We start from the raw sequence: 21,107 nt of genomic DNA, 5'->3' as shown, positions 1-21,107 counted from the left end.
AAAATGTTGTGCATGGCTCTTCTACTGCATGCTCTAGGTCAAGGGTTACAGCACCATCCTCTTCCCCACTGAAAAACAACACACGAAAAAAAAACCTGTGCAGTTTCACAGGATGCATAGCCTGCAGCCAAAGTACCAGCCAAATTCCAGTTTGAATTTGAAGCTCAGCTCCTTTGGAAGATGGTATTGTGATTTGTGTGCTAGGAAACAGCTTAACAGTGTGTTTAACAGCGTGTTTACACATTAGGCAGAAGAACACCTGTCATCTAATACTGGTATCAGTAAAGAGAAACTGACAATGCATCTCATGTAAGCATTATAGAAGTTATAGTCAAGATCTTATATGTATCCAAAAGAACAGAACTTGTCTTAATGAATGCAAAGCAACCTGGCCACTACATCAACTGAAACAGGATTTCCCTCTGTTGTTCTCCACTCTTAGAAAAAGTGTTACAATATCAGTAGTCATATGCATAATGAAGATGGATAATGATTTATATGCAAATGTAAAATTTTCTTTTCTTGACTTTAGGTTTTTTTATTGTCCAATTTTCGCGGCCCATAATATTTCCTCTTGGAACACACTCTGAATTTTTCAATACTATTGCATTGGGACTTCTTTTGGAGTTGCCTCTAGATGAAAGATATTCCACTTATGTTTTCCATTGCTTTAAAGCTACTTGAGATCAAGATTCAGTAATTCTTTGGAATCATATCTATTTCTGTAAAGCTACCAAAATAAGCATGAGAACACAACCTGGCAATTCTTATGGACTCTGAAAAATCAGCAGTGCCTTACTTTCTGAGCATCTAGCTTTGCAATAATGGAAATATTTTTCTCTGTAGTGTCACAGCTCTTCTACTGTTCTGCTTTTTCTTTGCACAACTTTATGGGAAATCACATTGCTTCTGCAAGTGCATTTGTTACTATGTGTACTCTACTTTGGGCTTTCCACTTCATAAATCGGCTCTAAATTTTTATCAAAGATTATGTCAGTTCATCCCTCACCTTTATTCCTTGGCCAAGACTCTCAAGAGAATTAATATCCAGACCTTCCTTGCAGGCCTGCAAACAGGAAATCACTTTCTGACTCTCAATTTTGCCTGGCCGGATAGTGAGACTAGCCAGGCTGCCGTGGAAATACTGAGCAAATCTGGGCTTGGTGACTTCACCTCCTGCAAGAAAGAGAATATAAAATGATTATTGATACCAATGTGCAAACCACACATCTAATAATTCGCTTTATGTTTTAACACATTTAAAGAATTTATATCCTTTTTAGCCAAGTATATTTGAGATCCCATTTATTGTGATAAGTGGAATTGCTTTGTGGGTTGTTGGGTGGTACCTAGTAGCAGCCTGTCTTTAAGATTCTTGTCAGTGGTTTTCCAGTACTGTATTCAGGTGTTTATAAAGCTGTGATAACATACTCTGAGATGAAACATAGCTTCCAAAACCTGTGTCCAAGGAAGCACAGAATTTTTAAAAATGAATTGATGAGATTATTGAAGTGATCAAACATGATTTTTTTAAAAAAAATTTAAGGTCCAATGATTATTTATACAGAAACTGTACTTGTACACTTTCTATTACAAAATCACTTACACTGCCTTTGCCTTTGTCCTCCAAAAAACATACTACCTGAAGTTCTTAGATGTGCTAAGAGTCTTGGCTATGTGTAAGCAAACTGCCACACTCTCTACAGTTGTCTCTAAGGATATGGTGGAAATTCACAGCAATGAATGCAGGCCAATGCACAGCCCTATGCTAAAAGGCTTATAGTGCTTCCCTTACCCAAGGCAGCTCATTTGGTGCTGTATCGGGTCTTGTCACTGTACGTTGCGTTAGGCCCTCTAGCTATGCTCTATTCAGTTTCACTCTAGGCAGCTTAGGAAGACTGATCTTTAGGAGTTGTCAATAAAATGTGATTACGTACTGCCTGCACCAGTGATCATAGCATCTAAATTACTCTTGGGTTATTTAGTGATTTACCTGTCCTCCTCTAGGAGAATTTTTAGAGCTTGTCTTTCCTGCAAGTGCTAGCTGTATCAGTGCACATGAATTACTGCCTACCTTGAGCCTGAGAGGACTAAGAGAGCCATGCAAACTAATTGAATTAGCAGTTGATGAGCTGTTGTAATTGGTAGATAACTCCTCTCTACAGTGTTTGTAGCGTTAGTGTCAACCAACCTATTTCTGCCAGGCAAGCTAGCTCAAGCTTGAACTTTAACATGAAGGTTTGTGTGTGGATTGGGGTTAGGATAGGGATGAAGTGGCAAATTTTCTTTAGGCTGATGTTGCTACCTAAAAGCCTGAAAAACATCACTTCTAGCCTGTGCAGTATGAGCACTATGAAGAAGACTTGTTATTTTATATAGTGAAGAAAATACACAATGGTATACTGAGAGAAAAGAAGGTGTCTAAGCAGGCTGTTTCTTCATAAAAGTAGACAGGTTTTGTTCTTTTTTGTTAACATTGCAGCACAAACTGCCTCTCTTTTTACCCCAAAGAAAGATCCTCAAGGAGAGATTATTCTTCTCCACTCTTCAATTCATTTGTCCATTTTACAGAAAACTTCCTCTGGGCAGAATTTTTTTGAGGTTTCATAGAAAATTTAAAGTATGCAGCAGCTAAAGTGCAGAATTAGTTTGTATTGTAATTTTCTCCTTTCTGTTACTTACCAAGACAATTACTTGGTAAATAGTGCATTATGGGGGCATGGCTTTTCAGCAAAAATGTTGTTATACTTATCTGTTTACATTGTCTTTAAAAGCACATGTTGCCACTAATACAGCAGCAATGTATCTGGACAGAAAAAGGTAAGCCAAATTAAAAAAAAAATAAAAATGCAAACCTCTCCCTAAAAAGGACACAAAGAGAGAAAACCAGGTAAGAACTTACAGAAGAAGAAGGGAATCACATTGTGCTTTGAAGCTTCAAATTCTCATATCCCTAACAGAATTCTGAAGACAGCAAGCGCCAAGGCTAAACCACCAACACTAAACCTGGAGCTTTGAAATTTAGAAACCTATGGTAAGTCTGCCAGTAGATCTTAATAGTTCTGAGGAGATGCAAAACAAGAAGCAGTCTCAGTTAAGTTAATGTATTTAAATGTGACACTAGCTCATTAAAATGTATAAAGGACTAGACAAGAAGCTAGAACAAAAAATTCGGTGCTGTGGCTATGCCTGACAGAAACAAGCAGGATAAACCAGTTGAAGTAAAGCTACAGAGCAACATGACTGGTGCTTACATCCATGAATAGGAATTTCATGTTTGGATTTTTTTTTTAATCGTTTTCTTTTTTTGATTGATTCGGTTCTTTCGCTTTGGACTAGTTCTTCTCTGGTGTCATTGACAAAGCACTTACAATTACATTACTAGGTCATTTACAATGATACAATAATTGCCCATCTGCAACTACAGGCACTACAAAAACAGTGAGTATTTGAAGAACGGGCTTGTGTACTTACCCTGTTCACAGGACTAAGGTTGGGTTTTGTGCAGATATATAGATTGATTTTGGACCGTAAAGGAGGTGATGTAATCTTTGTTCTGGAGAGGCTATCAACTACTATGTAAAAAAAGCAAGTATTTCAAGAATATGCGAGTGAAGAATAGCTGGGACTAGCTAGTATCACGTTATGTCACTAGAGAAAATCTGCAGAACTATGACCATGGTTACAACAGGGTGATTCAGGCTGGGACAACTGCACTAGAACAACTAACTGATAGCAGAGTCTGAAGAGACACTGACAGATGATACAGTCTGTCCCCTAGCCCCAAGACAAGAACAACTGTACTTAATCCATTCTTGAGAATTGCCTGAGCTGTTCTAAACTCTTCTGAAGACAGAAGCTCCCCAAGCAATACACTCTAATGACCACTGACCCCTGGAGTTAGTTGGAAGTTTATTCCTAATAGGGAATGTGAGCTGTCAAAATATGCTATGTCTTCCCCTTTCCTTTACCAGGCTAAACACAGCCTTTTCTTTACATCGTCTACCTAACACTGTAGACTATGATCATCCCTGTTGCTTTTCCTCGAACTCCTGGTATTATCCATTAACCATAACCCAGCGTTCTTCTCAACATTATACGTGGTTTACATAGGACATGCCTGTTAATCCAGGGCAGCGTGAATACCAGCTTTTTCCACATGAAAAAAACATGAGCACTTAAAGAGAGAATACTATCTCACACTTTAATAGAAAAAATAGACTGTTAAATAAGCCTTCCATAAGCACCTTTTACCAGAGTTAAAGACAAAATTATATACCTGCCAACTGTATTCTTGAAGGTGAACAGAAGTCATTATATCTGACTCTTATCACAGCTGCTTGTAATTGCAGCATGTTGACATTTTGATATTCTTCTACCTCAGCATTTCAGAATCTTCTCAGCTCAGTGGAGTATGTTGGCTTGCTGATATGTTTCATTTGCCAGTAATTATTAGATTGCAAATGGACAAAAATCCAATGCAATAGAATTGGGAAGCAAAAACCAAGACTCTCCTAAAATTGAAGGAATGGCCTAAAGCCAATCTGCTACAATCCTGCATTCTAGCTTTGACAAAAGGAATTACTTGGAATATAGTTTTTCAATCTCAAAAAATGTAAGAAGAAAAAACTGTCAGAATAAATTGAAACTCCTCAGCAATTGGCTGTTTTACTCCTGTCTGTATCAGTGTTTTATTCATGCTTGGTTCTACTATACTAGTATGTTTGAATGCTGTCTTTCCTTCTGCTTCTGCAAACTAATAGTCTTCAAGTTTTTGACCTCAGCTTCTCAGCGGGTGCAAATCTAGCCCAGGACAGCCAATCTCCAAATCCTAGTCACTCTAAATTTCTTAGCTCTCAAGATTAGATAAGTATGAATATATTTAATCCACCATGAAAGTGGCAATTCTGTAGCATGTTAAAGCACAGTGCATAACTGTAGCTAATGCTGATAGTAACATTTTTACAGAATATTATCCAAATTCTTCTAAATACTGATCTTTTCAAATAGAGATCCTTTGACCCTCAGCATGATACATATCATGCCTGTGCAGCTCCACATGCAGCTGATAGGCAGCTCAGAGCCACTTACTTCATTGGGCAGGAGGAATGCTCAGTTCCATTGTCTGAATTTGACTCATCACTGAAATTACCAAATTACCACATGCTAAGAAACAACTGAGGAAAAGACATAAGCTACTCCCAAAAGCTCTTACTGCTCTAAGATACTTTGAACTTACCTCTTGGTTCTGACACCAAACTGAGCCTAAGCAACAATATTTTTGAGATAATGAGGATGATCTAAATAGATTACACAAGCCTCTAGAGCAACAGTTCAAAGAACAAAGTGGATCTCCAGTCATCATGGTCTTGAGGTAATCCAAGTGTCCTAAAATTTTTTCTACTTCCCAATGTCATGGTGTGGTGAAAAATAAAAGTGTTCTGTAACACAGTTTCTTCCAGTTTCTACCCAGAGGTCAGGCCATCCAGTTAACCTAGATTGCCTCAGCAAGTTTCATGGGATTTCTTGCTGTCAGGGTCTTTTTGCCATTTCTTACAAGTGAGATATAGCTCATCTCCACTATGATGTTTAGAATCAAGACCTGAGAGAATAAGAAAACCTACTCCTCAACTGTGTTACATGTATTTCACTTAGCTCTACGTTTATTGATTACTATGGATTAATATACTATGAGTGCTAATTCTTGGGGGATAGTTAAGTAGTTAGGACTTAGCTGAATGGTGCGACCAACAAAGGAAAGTGGAACCTTCCCTACTGTCAGTCAGGGAATTAGGCTGATGTCTGTAATACAAAAAAGACTGAAACAACACTATAGAACAACATCACTTAGTCTCATTACAGACCCTTGCATGACATATTTTTGAAGCTACTGGGTTTTTTTCACTTCTTTAAATGTAGCTGTTGTGGTCACCATCACAGTTGTGAGGCAACACAGGCCACAGTGTTATTCAGACCTTGGTAATAAAATTGTGCATCGCTTTTTCCACCTGACCCAGCACTCACATCCACTCCCAAAGTCTGGCAGATAAAGTAGGATGGATGTTGGCTTTTTGGCATTAATTCAATCCTTGTAATGGTAAGGTGGTGTCAACAGACTGTGGGAGGCATCCAGAGGAACTGTTGACATACATAATTATTCACTACAATGCTGTTCACTGCTTAGTCATTGTCCAAATAAAATAATAACTGTTTTCTGGACTGAGATTCTTCTTCTTCTATGCTGGTTCTGATCTGTTCTGGAACTCTATCAATGCAGAGCATGTAAGGCAGCTCGGGCACTAGGGGCAGAGAGGCCCTCTCACCAGAACTTGACCCAGGGTCGCCTCGATAAAGTCTTTCTGAGTTGCTTTCCTTTTCTGCTGAGCGTGAATGCTGGTGGAGGTGAACAAGTACAGCACACACACTGACACCAAAACATACAGAAGAAGAAGGGTCTTGCCCTGGCGTGCTGGGCTTCCCACCAGGTAAAACCATTATAGCAGACCCTTTGGGTTACAGTTCTGAGAAAGACACAGGTGAGACATAAAATAGGCACAGGGCTCAGAACGAACTGCAAAAATAAAGCGCATGCTGCTACTGGAATTATATAGATAAGTAGAATTATCAGGGTCTACTAATGTCCCATGATATTAGCTGCAACCTAGGGGTGGGGTTAGGCAGGGGCACCTCCTACACTAGGGTCATGGTGTTCCCTCCCCACAAGAACTTTATAACCCTCTGACTACTTCTGAGTGCTACTTCCCTCCTGTGCTATTCACAGCTGATGGCTGTGCTCACTCATACCAAGCCAGCACCACAGCATGCTGGAGCAGGAAGCACAAGTCAGAGAAAGATGCACACACCAGAAAAGGCAGCATGCTGCACCCACACAGCAGCCCTCAGTGGGGATTAATCAGCTGCCTATGAAAGCAAAACTTTACAGTATCGCTGTGTTTGGCATATTCCTAAATAGTCACAAGCACAATTGCAGTTGATGCCTGAAATTTCAAACACAACAGATCAAATAAAGAATTAATTAACCTACTTAATTTTAGATTAGTATGTTGCAGATGCCTGTCCTACTTGTGGGCACATCACTCAGGATGACTCCCTTATACACATGGAGGAAAACAAATGCTTCTAGTATACATGTCACCTTGTTATAAACAGCTAGAATCTCTCAGATGAATAACAATTTAGGGAGTTAAGGACTGTCATCTAGCAAACACCTTCTGATCCTAGCCATGAGGAGGTTCTGTTAAATATAACATTGGAGAGTCTAGGGGACACTGAAGATTCTCAGGGTTCAGACTTCATGGGGTTAAGGCACATTCATTAACAAAGCAGAGCCTATTTCCATGACATCATTTTGGTTTTGGTGTGGGTTTTTTTTTAATTTCACATTGGGTTGATATAAAGTGTGACAGAATTTGATTAACATTTACAGTGGTATTGTTTTGACTTCAGACATGTAAAGTGCTGTTTGCACTCACTCACCAATCTCCAAAGAACTATCATGCCTTTTTATCAAAACCAGTGACTTCTTTATTGAGCTCACAGATCTTCTTTTAGGCCTTTTGCCCTAGCCTAATAATGAGCAAGTAATTATCAGGGTAGTCTAAGCACAATGAGGTTTTCACTGGAAATGATGAATCAAGAGAATTTCCAACTGAGATGTGATTCTTTTAAGACATTATAGACTCTGGTTATACTGAGCCAGATAATTATGGAATGATCGATTATTCAGGGTCCCAACATAAAGATTGAAGTGAATCTGGAAGCAGCTGCAAGACATTCTGGGCCTGACATCCTCAGGTCCAAGCCCCCAAATTTATCTTATCTTTTTATTATGGCAGTTAGGGAGCTGGGTTTAATTCCCTGACAAGTAGATTGGCTATTAAACAGGACGAAACCTAACATAGATTTCAGGAGTAGTCCTAATCAGCGACTTGAGTTTTTATACACCCAGAGCTTCTCAGCACAAAAAAGTGTTAGTGTTGTTTTATATCATTCAGACAAAAATTTCTCAGAAAATTACTTATCAAACATGGCACTATTTAAGTCTGCCCCTGCTTTCAGTAGATATCATAACCTGACAACCTCACACAGACAGCTTTAGGCTTTAAAACACTATCTGAAATAAGACAAGTACAGAGAACACTAAGGGCTACCTGCTCTTAAGTATGCACATGCAAATCTATGTCTGTGCAATAGATTCATAGATCAAAAGTGTGGTATAACTTATGCTATTTAAGATAATTTTTCTCAAGATGATAAGAAAAACAAACACTCTAAAATCTCTCACAATTAAGCCAATACATTTTTGTTATTTCTAGGGCAGCTGTGGGAAATTATGACAATCATGAAAAAATGTTACAATCTTATATATCTTAGAGTAGATCAGAGTCCAAGTATGTTAATATTGCCCAAAAACCTACATTTGTATTCTCCGAATAACATTCTTGTGCTGGTGCATAGTCCCCAGTACAGAAATTCAGTTAAATAAGGGACATGTATCTATGCTGAATTTGTGACAGATTTGAATGTAAATTCAGCTCTCCAAGAAAACACCCTCCTGAACTAACATTCCACATGTATTTGCATTTCTGCCACAGCTAAAATTCCAGCAAAGATCTGTGAAGTGCATTGAAATCCACTCCATGTTCTTTTTGATGAGAAAGGCAATACAGAGAGAACACTGCTGTGTTCAGCATCACATTATGTTGAAATCTACCTAGGTGATCTTGCATTAATTTGTTTGCTTGTATCAGTCCACTGAGACCTCAGGTTGGTGCAAGCTATGTCGGCCCCCAAGGCATGATCCACTGGTGTTAGAATGCACAGTACCTGTTGAATATCTTAATTTCTGGGGGAAGTCCAAGGTTGAGTGATACAGGCTGCTGCTACACTGTCCACAGTGTATTTGTCTCTCAGTGATCTAATCCCTCTCCAACTTTTAACTCTTACCATTCTTCTTGCCTTGAATAGTAAGTCAGTCAAGTCAGTTCTCTGACTGCAACTTTGTGATTTGATATGTCAGCAGAGTGCTGACATATAAGGTTAATAAGGTTATTCCACAGAAGGACTCTATAAAAAAATTGGTATCCAGCCTAGGATAAGGAAAGAGGAAAATGACAGGAGAATACAAATGAAAAATACAGTAGAAAACAGAAATTTCTTAGAAAACAGGAACTACATTAGCCTTCTGCTTTATTCATGATAACAAAGTTTGCCTGTTGACAGGCTTCTCCTAAACACCTTCCCCTGCGCAATGTGGCCAGCATAATTACACTGTGAAGCTCCAGCACTCTAGAACAGGTGGCATTATTAGAAATAATGACTTACAGTCATGGTAAGCTACAATATAACCTTGTGCCAAGTCATTAACTTGTGTCACTGCTTTACTGACAGGACTCTGGGAATGATGCATAAAGAAACAAGTCATTTTGGGAGGGAAGGAGTATGAACTCAAGACCTTACCTTTTCAGAGAAACCTGGAGGAAGTCTGTTTGCAGCCTGTGGTACAAAAGATGATTAGACTACCAAATCATGTAACTTGCTCCCTTCTTCTAGCTGCCTTTGCCACAGAATATTTAGCAATAAAGGGATCAGAGTGGGAACCTATAAACCTTCATTTAATGGAAGAAATGTCTCACTCTGTTAAAGGGTCCATTTGCTATGTCCTCAGATAAACTGAATAAAAAATAATGAACTCAGAGGAGAACTTACTATAGGGTAAGTTCCTGGAAAGTGCAGCTGCAAGATAAGCTAACCCTAATTTGTTTGTATTGCTTAGGAGAATGAAACAGGATTGCAAAAGCTAAAAGGGAGAATAAGAACAATTTTGTGGTTGATCAGGAAGTCTGATTCTATTCTTGCCATGATGCAGATTTTTTTTAAGTGACCTGAGGAAAAAATCACCTACCCTTTTGATACTGCACTTTATCCTCAGAGTAAGGGTAATTCTACTTACTTGCTGCAGAACTGTGTTACCTCTTTATTGTTTGGAAAGCTCTTGAGAATCTTGAGCTGGAAGGGCAAAGCTAGAGTATTTTTATTGCTAGAGAAGAAGAGAGTAGAAATGAGAGATGAAGTTGAGCCTTGAGGAGCTCTCCTATCCTGATGGACCATGTCTGCTTCTAACATCCTTTCAGGGAGTTAGGGATTCAGACACAGTGCCAAGGTCACAGTTCCCACATGTTCTCTTTGGTGTCTCTTTTGTTCTGGGAAGCACACATACAAGCAAGTCAATTTTGTCCTTTAGATACCCTTGAGGAAGAGTAATTTTCCTTCAAAATTTCTTCCACCTTTAGAGACAGAACAGCACTTTGGACCTAAATAACGCCACCTACATCAACACCACACCCTTGACAATCATCTGTGAGACAACTGATGTGAACAAAACAGTCTTTTATAGAAGGTAAAATTAAGTTATATCCTTAACCCTAAGTATCTGCAGAGAAAGCTGTCAAACTTTACTAGGGTACATAAAGGCCTAATTTCAGGAACAGCTGTACTAGCACTCCAAACTGTTCATTTCCACCCTCAGTTAGTTCACTAAGAGTCCAGTTTGCTTAGTTCTGTAGTCAGTATTACCATTTTCCAGGCCTAGTGTCACTGAAATCACAGCTAAGAAGTAAGTTAGGATTTGCCACGCATGAAGACTGTTGGACATAGGCTGCAACAGGTTAAGAAGTTTCTGTCTCCAGCTGTCACTGCTTTTGGGTCACATGTGACTGAATCAACAGTTCAGCCTAAAGATAATGCTTTAACTCCCACCCTCAAATGAACTATCCCCCATAAAGTATAGCAGTATTAAACATGAACTACATAAAATAAAAAACAATTAACTCTATGCTAACTATTGTGATAGAACCCTAAATCAATGAGGTAGCTCTGCCTAGATCTTCCCTTTAATGAGCTCCCTGAAGAAATAACCAAGGTTTTTAAATTAAAAAGAAGATTATACTAGAGTAACATCCAGAATACCTAATTTTAAGTAGAGAAAATGTATATTGATTATGCCAGAACAAAATGCAAAAAAGATTTTTTTTATACAACTTTCCTTATGCCCAATGTGCCATTAAAGCTGGTAACCATCCCCCAGGCTTTGTTTTAGGTAATTGAGTGACTTCCTGGGTTGCAGTAAACTTTACGCAGTGCCTGACAGACCCTAGGAAGGTTCTCTCCTATCACCTTTAAAGTCTGGCTCTCTGCTTTTTCAGGCATCTTCACTCTGCTCATCTCTAGGCTGCCATCCAAACACTCGGACCCTAACGTCTGCCTCCAATACCCTCTTGCCCCCCCCAGACAAGACTCTGCTTTTCAGGAAAAGGCTAATTTTTCCTCCTTTTAGGAGAGTCCTAGCACTCAACTCACATTATTTAAAGAAATATTGCATAAAATCAGGAACAAACAAATCAGGCATGCTTTTTACAATGCCAAGGCAAGGGTAAAAATGTAGGAGAGACTTGCCCATTACAACTGGAATGCTGATGTCAAAAAGAAAAAAAAAAAGCAAATACTTTGATGCAAATGGGACTGTGAGCACATCATAGGCTAAAGTTCAAGTTTATCATGTAGGCCTGAGAGATTGCATGTTCGGTTTGTTTTCATGTTATATTCAGGAGAATAGCATTGAACTTAAACTGCTCTTACATTTCACTTGAACAGCTGAAGGTAGAAATAAAAACTAACCTAACTTTTCATAATAGATGCTATAAACAAGGCTATAAAAGTCAGAAAAGAGTTACACTGGAATTGAAATATCAATAACAGGAAATACTAATCTCAAAGAAAAGAATTCTCTTCCTGTGCCTAAGACTCCTGCATGACATAACTCTGAGAAAAACAAGAAGGATGAAAAGACCAGGGCTGAAAGAGTCACTTCTCTCATAAACTGGAGGATTCTCAGATTCCTGGAGAAACAGCAGAACAATTCCCTGTTTCCAGACCAGAACTGAAAGTTGTCATATATGAAAAGGTAAACCTTCATAGCAGTAGCAGATTTTCCTGTTAGTGCTAACAGAGTAAATTACAATTCTTTTTGTTCTTGATTTTTTGCTTTGCCCTCTAAATACTCTCTTCCTGCTCCCCACCAGTTCTTAAGCTGCCCCACAGTCATGATGACTTGCTTTTTGCTGTGAGCAAATCAGAATTAGTGTGGTAAGAAAAAGGACTGTTACTTCTTCTGGTTCATTTAGTTGAGCTGAGATTGTTTTTCAAATAATTTGACTTTGATAAATACTGTGGACTCGAAACTACAAAATAGTTTAGTAAAGACAGAACCCCCCCCCCTCCTGCCCTTTCTGAAGGAAGAGGTTAAACCCTGTGTTCCTATTCTGCTAGGGCTTTGATGAAAAGGGAAGGAAATAGTCTGAGCAAACCAGAGCTAGAAACTCCTCTTATCCTCTTAACAAGGACTCCCCTGAATGGCTTATGACACCAAAATCACTGCATATTTATACTTAAATAAACTGTAGGTGATGGTAAAGCAGTTTTCTAATACTTTGAAAATGTAAAGGTTTAGACTATTCTTACTGGCCAAAATGTCTTATCCTAAGCAGACCAATTTAACAGTTTCACTGAAACTATTTATAGTCAAATTATTTGACAGATCCACTTTTTCTTGAATTATATGGATTTTGAAAATTAACATTTTGAACAGAATAAATTGGTTTTAGATATTGAATAATTACAATTCGACAGACTGAAATAGTGCTGAATCCTATTAACAAAGTGACTTTCCATACCATTCATTTAAAATAGTTTGAGGTGATCAAAACAAACTTATCAAAAGATAAGCTTTGTCAAAAGCAGTATCTTGAAATCTTGTTTTATATAAGCATTAAAAGTTCACCTTTTTGCCTGACACATGATGATTTATCAGAATCTTTAGCACACTATCTTAGCTAAATTTTGACATTTTCATGAGATGGAAAATTTGTTTCTGCTTTTGACAAGCTCTAATCCTCACACTATTAAAATAGCAATAACATAATCTTGCAGTAAATATTGACAGAAGCAATAGGTGAAATTTCAGTAGTTGAAATCAGGTGTTTCACCAAAAAGGAAGAAGAATCTTTTCCTGAATGGTTATTCGTTAAGCCATCAAATTATTCAAGGCAAAGCTAAAAATGTCTGAAAAAAATTGCACCTTTCTATTTAACAGCTTAAATACTAAATATAGTCTGTGGTCTAAATTTATTATGAGCCTATATGAGAAGTTTTACCTTAATTCTTCCTTTTAACAATCTGAGATAGAGAGACAAAGATGAGAAGGAAGCAAGATCATTGTTATTGTATTCAGCTGCCTTAAAGGTAGATGAACTCACAGATGCAGCACTGTGGCAAAACTAGCACAGCTTTTGCTCATACAGTGTATGGATAAAGTTACTACTCCACAGTTCTCAAAACTTGGCACCTGCATGATGATTAACATGAGATTCAGGTGAGGGCTGAGGGGAGTGGATTCCCACCAATACTGAGAATTTTAGGGGACCCCCCCCAAGGACTGCTATTAGAGAGTGGTAAAAACACAATGTATGAAGGAAAGAAGTTAAGGGGCAGAAGTAATACAAATAATGCACAAAAATATTCACATAGACCTATGCAGAAAAACCTGGAAATAAACATGAAGTAAGGGATTAAAATAAAATTTCTTTAGGACTGCTATTGAGAAATGCTGATTTTTCAGAAGGCAATGCTCAACGATTATTCACAGTTCCTATGGCATTTGCTCACGTCTGCAAAGAACTGAAGTTACTCCATTAATGAATTACATCTGCATTTATTAACTCTGGAACTTAGATTTAAAAATACTGCACCAAAAGTACACAAGAAAAAAACCCAGATCAAACTAGAAGAAAATTCATGTAAATCAAATTGGTTTCTGTCAACTATTCATCCCAATAAACTACTGGCTAAACTGAATTTCTGGTTTCTGAAGAGTTTGATAGGTATTTCACTATGTATTTTTAGCTAAAAAAAGGAGTAACATTCCCTTAGAATATTAACGCCTTAGAGTGAAATTAAATGTATTCTGTTTTGTATTTAACATCAGTGAAAAATTCCAGTACATCTAAAGATCATCTTATAGATGTGAAAGCCCACACCTGCAAATACCAGTTAGACAAGAATCAGTCTCTACTTTTACAAATATATGGCATTAGCGTCATGCTGATTAGCTAACTATTGTAATACCTACCTCAGTGATCAATATTTAAAACTTATCAAATCTTGTTTTTAGCATTAGTGTAGCTTTATTCGGCATGTTGGCATCAAAGTAAAGATTGGATCTTTACTCCAAGGTGTTCATAATCTAACAGCCGGATTTGCTTCTAATACTATTTACGCTGAACAGCTCTGCCATGCGTAAGATGTCCAAATTTTGCAGATAACATATTGTAAATGAGTAGATATAAAACTGGCAAACAAGGTAATAATGGAGAAAGCGAGCCAACATTAAAGAATGAGGAAGAAACACAATCTGTGTTAAAGCATTTTTTCCTAATTATACAGTTTGTGTCACTTCATACTTTGTCTTAATTGAAAACAAGACACAGTGCAAATCAACATGGAAGGGTAATGGAGACAATTTCACCAGAGCATGTGAGCAGAAAAAAAGGACTGCTTCAGGTGTAAGGCAGAGAACAGAAAAAGAAACAGTGGCATAAGGACCAGAAGAAAGAATGAGAAGAACAGGATTATAAAGGGTAAAAAACAGGAAAAACTAATATTTAAGCAAAGGCCCATACAAGTATGGCTCTGGGGTTGTGACTTATATTTTACTCTCACTTTACATCTGGTCTATAACAGGGTGAATTGATTAAATTAGTGGAATTACTGGTGATATACATCCCACGTGAAGAGCACAGGATCAGGCCATGAGTTGTGAAAGAAATTTGAGGCAGAGTAATATTTAGATAGTTTGCTGAAAGCTGGAGAACAAGGGAAACAATTAAAAGAAGTGAAGACAGAAGGTAAAGTTGACAATTTTTCACATTGAATAAACAAACTGTAGTCAACACTTCTTTAGATGATGGAAATGCAAAGCCTGTTAATGTCTCATCCGTTTTATCCTTGGACTTTATTCAATATTAACTCTGGATTTACTTCTGATTTTATACCATCAACCTTTTAGTAATTTATTTACTATGCAATCAGCAAGACAAATAAGATTCTTTTTGGTTTGAATTCATAATTCTACTGTCGACTATTTGGTGTCATACTACCTTGCCAACAAGCACCAACTGTCAGCTGCATGGCTATATGTGAAGGGTGGATAGGCCAATCATTGGTCACAAGGTAAGGTTCATATGTTGTTCCATCCATGTATAAGGTAACAACGGGAAACTCAACATTGACAACGTAGTAATGCCATTCTTTATCACAAATCTGAAAGACAGAATGCAAGAGAAAAATATTAATTAGCCCTTATTGTCAGGTGACTATTTTTTATATCCCATACATTTTTTAAATTGTATTGTTTCCAAATTCCACTAATTGAAAAAAATAACATTATTGCAATTTATACATCATTAAAATTAATGAAAGTTGAAACAATGTTGATAAATACTTATGCTATACTTGCAGAATATATTTGATAAACAGAGGCATCTTAAAACACACTCCTTGAAAACAAGACACGGATAAAATCGAAAAATCAGACAATTTGGTATGGCTCTGTATTTTCACATTTGTTAATACATAATATTAGTTTCTTAATGTTTATATTGACTTTTGAGAATTACAAAACTGTATGTAAGAGATGCATACTTGGGATCTATCGACATAGTTACTGGAGATCCCTATTAGCTTCAAATTAAGAAAATATATAACATTTAGTCTGTAGATTGATGAGTTATTATCAGTGATTTGATTCAATTGCCATTATTAACTTATTGCATTAGTACTTAGAAAAAGTACTATGCAATGCATCAGGACCTCCATAGTGCTAGAAGAACCTCTGTTGTGCTCTGTATACACACAGATGGACAAGTGGTCTATTTGTCTACCTGATTTGGGCAGGAAAATCAAATCTCCATGCTTCATGTTTTGGTCTTGAGCTTTTTCCCAGACAGTTGGCAGAATGAAGATCTATATGGTTTCGCTGATATACATCAGCTTTGAAAAGCAATGGCCACAGTTACAACATACTTTCAAGATGACAGTATTAGTGTCAAATCTCATGAATTTCTGCACTGGACAACCAGGGATTACTGCAAGATGGTCAAATTCGGTTTTAGTTCAGAAATGTACAGCTGGAAGTCTAGTGTGTAAATATCAATGCCTACCCAATTCTTTTTTCCTTTGTTGTATCTTTCATATTTAAAAGTTCAAAGGAATAAATCACAGCAAATTGGTAGGATGGGTGGGCTGTTTTTAAAAATAAAGCAATAGTTACAATCACGCTACTTTCAATTCTGTAGAGATTCTTGTTTTGATGTATTAAGAAATGAAAGTGCTTGAATGCAGATATCCTTGCTGATTCATAGAGGGAAGTGGGAAAGTGATATTTAAACATAACATTTTGTCCTTGGCCAGGTTAAGTGCTATCTGCTGCAATATCTGCCCTTTGAAAGCAAAAGCTAATGTTTTGTTCCAGAAGACATTTCAACAAGAACTTAATAGCTTCTATTTCAAATGGATACATTTATTACTGCAGACATCATAGCTCCACAGCAAGAGATAAATGCAGCAAAGGGCTGCTAGAGCCTTCCTTTTGTAAGCAGTAGACAGCACAAATGTTTTCTGAAGGTTAAATGAACTGAAACCAAAATTGAAAGTAAATAAATTGGAAGACTGAAAACTTTATTGAACAAACAGGAATCACGAATAGTATTATGCAGTCCTCCCTTTCAAGGAAAAACAGTTTGCCAAGTTTCCTGACCTGATCATTAGAATGTGATGCATCACGGCCGCATGTGTCAGACATTTTATATACAATAAAATGAATGAAGTGCCTGAGTTTGAGAGACCTTGCATGACAAAAACTACAGGCGTTAATACTTGACACTTTTCAGAGAACTGTTCCAGAGTATTTCTGTTTTGCAACCCTAAACTGCATCACTTGGGATGCCCCAAATGCTATTAAATGAGTGAGCAATCCTCCTCATATTTAATCAAAGCAAGAGCACTTTAAGATAGCAAACCCAAACATTTTGGGACATCATATACACAAAGAGCATGTTAACACATAGCTAGTCTCAGTTACTCTATTGACTAGTAGGGCAGTTATATTTTTCAAAGAAAATAATTTCTGGAAAAGCAAGATTACATAAGTTCCACAATTCAGACTCCAGCAGGTGGATTCCAGTGCTTCCAAGAAAAAACGCAGATGTCCAACTGCAGATGTCCACACTAGACAAAGTACTTCCTAACCCTTATTTTTTCTGATACATTCTGGAACATAAGATAGTGCAAGTGTAGACAGCTTGGTGAAGTCCTCAAACCATCACTTGCATGCTTTTCCTTAAATTTCAACACATAAACACATCAAGTTTTACTTTAAATGGAATTTAGGCACTTAAAATCCTAGCTTGGTACTTCCTGAGATTTCAAAAGCACCTGAGTTAGTCAGGTGCTTAATTGTCATATGATTTCAGTAAAATTTAGGTACACAGACACATGTATAATCCACCAAAAGATCTTTAAGTATCTGTGCTGGATCCCAGTACAAATATTCTATAAGGAAGCAATAAAATTATTTAAAAACTCTGGAATACATCCCAGTCACTCAGCAGCAGGCAGTATTTCATGCCTGGCTATTTCACAGGCAGCAAAATAATGAAATAAATAATTGTGGAGTGTAATTTGTTATGCTGTCATTTTAGACACCTTCTTCACCTTCTTAACATAGGAAGCCAATTTCTTCCCTGCATGCATTCCACAGTGGCAATAGAATGTGTAATGTGATTGCAGTGAAGCCATGAAAATGAAATGATAAAATATACTATTCTGGCAAATAAAGAAATTTTCATCATCTCAAGTAAGAACTTTATTTTAAAAAAATCTAACGTATAAAGTTATCCTAATGGGATAAAATTACAGATGAGTAAGCTTGGCTTTCAAAGATTGCTGGATGGCTAGGACAGTCTAATCACTCTATCATGTCAGTCTGCCTCTAAAACATATTAATCATATCACAGTGAATTAACCAGCTTGAAGTCTTAGTGCTGATTACAAGCCATTGCATTGGAATATGCTTTTATGAAATAGATGAAAACAGACTCAATATAAATCTGATGAAGTGAGTTTCCCAAAACATTAAAGCTATTAGCATCTTCTGATGAAGAATGTCAGATATTTTTCTGTTTTATATTGGAATGTTTAGGAACAAACTGAAATCAAAGCACTTTGGTTTGAGAAGCACATGGTGCTTAGAAACAAACTTTGTTGGTCTGCAAAATGTCTCTTTTTATGGCTTGGTACATGAGGGCTAGGCATGCACACATGAGAACATGCACTTCACAGTTTACAGCTTTTTTAGCCTCACTTAGGTCAGCTGTGGCATACTCATGCAAAACAGATCATTCACCTGTTTGGCTAGATACACAAAACTTGTACTTTGAGCAGTGTCCCAGTGCCTCAGTTCAGTACTGAAGAGCCATGCATATTCACAACCCTGTAACTAGCTTCTGGAAAATCCCTTAAGTAATGTTCAGCAGACCACTGAGTTTGACCACGCAAACAGCTCTGCACATCCTGTACTTTGAGACTATTATCCCTTTAGAGCTGCTTTAGAAAGCAAATATTGCTTCCATCTTTCTGGTTCGTGAGACTTTGCTGAGGAAGTGTTCTCAGAATACACTCAAACATCCACAAAAAAGCAGTAAGAAGAAGAAAAGGCAGGCAAGGAAAGCTCTCTTCTTACTATTAACAGCACTATTTAGTACAGGTATGAGACACAAAGTCCTTCTTTCTGCCTAAGTGGTCTGAACTGTTATTTTCTACAGGTTGTTTGAAGAAAGCACCTTGATCCAGCTCTAAAAAACAGAGCATGCCACTCTATTCACTTCCTGACACCTTTCTTAGTGTCTTAACATGCTCTGAACCTCTCAATGCAACACCCCTCTCCCCCAGCGTTCATTAGACCACATCTAAAATATCGTGCCTAGTTTTGGACCCCTGAATACAATAAATACTTCGATAAACTGGAATTAATTCAGTGGAGGACCAACAAAATGGCCAGCTCTTGCCATGTGAGAAGAGACTGAGGGAACTGGGCTTGTTTAGCCCGGAGTGGGGCAGCATTAGGAGGACAGTAAGAGTAGCCTTCCAGTGCCTAGGGAAAAGATACCAGGAAGACAGAGACAGGCTTTTCAAAGTGGTACATGCTATGGCAAAGAGACAATGGATATATGGTGAAACAAGACAGGTTCAGACTGGATATAAAGTAAGCCTTCATTTCACTGTGTGGACAGTCACACAGTAGAGCAGGCTGCCCAGAGAGGTTGTGCCTTCATCCTTGGACATTTTTAAAGACCTGTCTGGATAAAGGCCTGAGCAACCTGGTCCAAGCTCATAGCTGCCCCTGCTCTGAGGATATGGTTGGCCCAGAGGCCTCCTGAGGTCTCTTCCCAGCTAAATTATAATTCTGATTTCATAAACACCATTGCACTGAAGGTGACAGAAGGGAAACGGCGTCCCTCTGATGTGGCATTCTTCTTAAAGATGGGAAATGTCCAAATCCTCTTAGCCACAGGAATTACAATTCAGGTTTGCTATCTTAAAGGTGACTGCTGTAACCACCAGGCTATGAGGTACAGCAGCAGCACTACCACCATCTTCCTCTGGCCTCATTTTGAAAAAGAAAGACAAACCCCTCCAAAGTTCTTGAAAGGTGCATAAGATGTCTCCATGCTCTGATATGTGATGACTTTCTTACATAGACAACTCCTAGTATGACATATTTGGGGGAGGTTATGTGGACATTGTTTCTACAATGCACGTTCCACCATGTTTTGAAAAACTGGATGTCATTTGTCATTGACGCTAGCAACACAGATATTTATGAATCAGATCCTTTTTAAAGGATGACAAATGTATAAGGCTTTATTTTAAGTTTGTACTCCTTTCACATGACGATTAGAATACGTTCTATATTTATATCAGCTGTGATGAGAATTAAATGTCTAGGGAGTCTAGATAATAAAATCTGTGCATTCATTTCAGAATCACAACTACTGGCTACTCCAGTGGACTGCACAAAGTGCACTTATTCTAGTGTGGAGCTGTTTGTAACTACATAACATGAATGCAAGTCCTCTTCCAAATCAGCTTCATGCTTTTGGAGAAGTTATACCTTGGTGGAGGCAGAACAAATTCTGGCTAAACAAGGCCTCTTTGAAAACTTGCTATGCCCTACCCCATAGACATCGTTGTTTCCTATGTTCCGCTCTTGCTTATCTGATGCCAGCTTCACAATACTTCCCTTCTGTTAATTGCTGACTACTAATGTGAACTGGGAGGCTCACAAGAATAAGAACAGAACTGCTTTGCAAAACAGCTTTTTAAAAATCCCTTTAAGAAATAAACCACCCCAAATCCTATATTCGCTGTGGAAAAAAAAATCCCAAATTAATGGTTTTCATCAGTCACGATATTTCATTGCAAACATACTTCAGACATAAAAGAGAAAATAAAATAAAAACCAAAGGAAAAAAACCAAACGAGGTGAAGGTACTAACTGTAACAATTTCATTTGAAAATGCTAAAAATGCTTTCAACTTAACTGGAGTGCTCTTTTCCATTTTTTCTTTCCCTATGATTTGGCTAGTATCAGCAGAGTAGTAAACAATTCAAGTTATGCTAAGTTTTCTTTTCTGAAAGAATTCTCCATTTCAAGTATTTGCGAGCAGCAATAGAAGAGTTTATCCTCTAGGTAACTCCCTCATTCCTATTTCCCTCTGACACACAGCCCTCCCATCTGTCTTTCAGATGTTTTTTTCCCCAGGACCACTATTGCTCTTTCCCTTTGCTACAAGTTTTAGCATTTTATCTTTTTGCCTACAGCATTTAATCTATTATAGCACCTCAAATATTAATTGATATAAAAACAATAAATTCAATACCATTGGAGCTTTTTTTTTTCCTCTTTTAATTCT

General features: G+C 37.7%; 1 protein-coding gene across 2 annotated transcripts in view; it reads right to left on the bottom strand.

The window, feature by feature from the left end:
- The window catches only part of CLSTN2 (calsyntenin 2), a 416,894-nt gene that overhangs the window by 13,607 nt on the left and 382,180 nt on the right, over positions 1-21,107 (bottom strand). For both annotated transcript variants that reach the window (XM_069792059.1, XM_069792060.1), the window contains exons 9-10: positions 15,234-15,396; positions 1,010-1,176 (exon numbers count right to left, since the gene is read on the bottom strand). In XM_069792059.1, the coding sequence (XP_069648160.1) occupies positions 1,010-1,176; positions 15,234-15,396 (330 nt within the window). The remainder of the gene's footprint in view (positions 1-1,009; positions 1,177-15,233; positions 15,397-21,107) is intronic.

This window comes from Haliaeetus albicilla, chromosome 9 (genome assembly GCF_947461875.1).
Source record: "Haliaeetus albicilla chromosome 9, bHalAlb1.1, whole genome shotgun sequence".
Classification (NCBI taxonomy): domain Eukaryota; kingdom Metazoa; phylum Chordata; class Aves; order Accipitriformes; family Accipitridae; genus Haliaeetus; species Haliaeetus albicilla.
The sequence above is the reverse complement of the archived record's forward strand: the minus strand, read 5'-3'. Positions and strand labels throughout refer to the sequence as shown.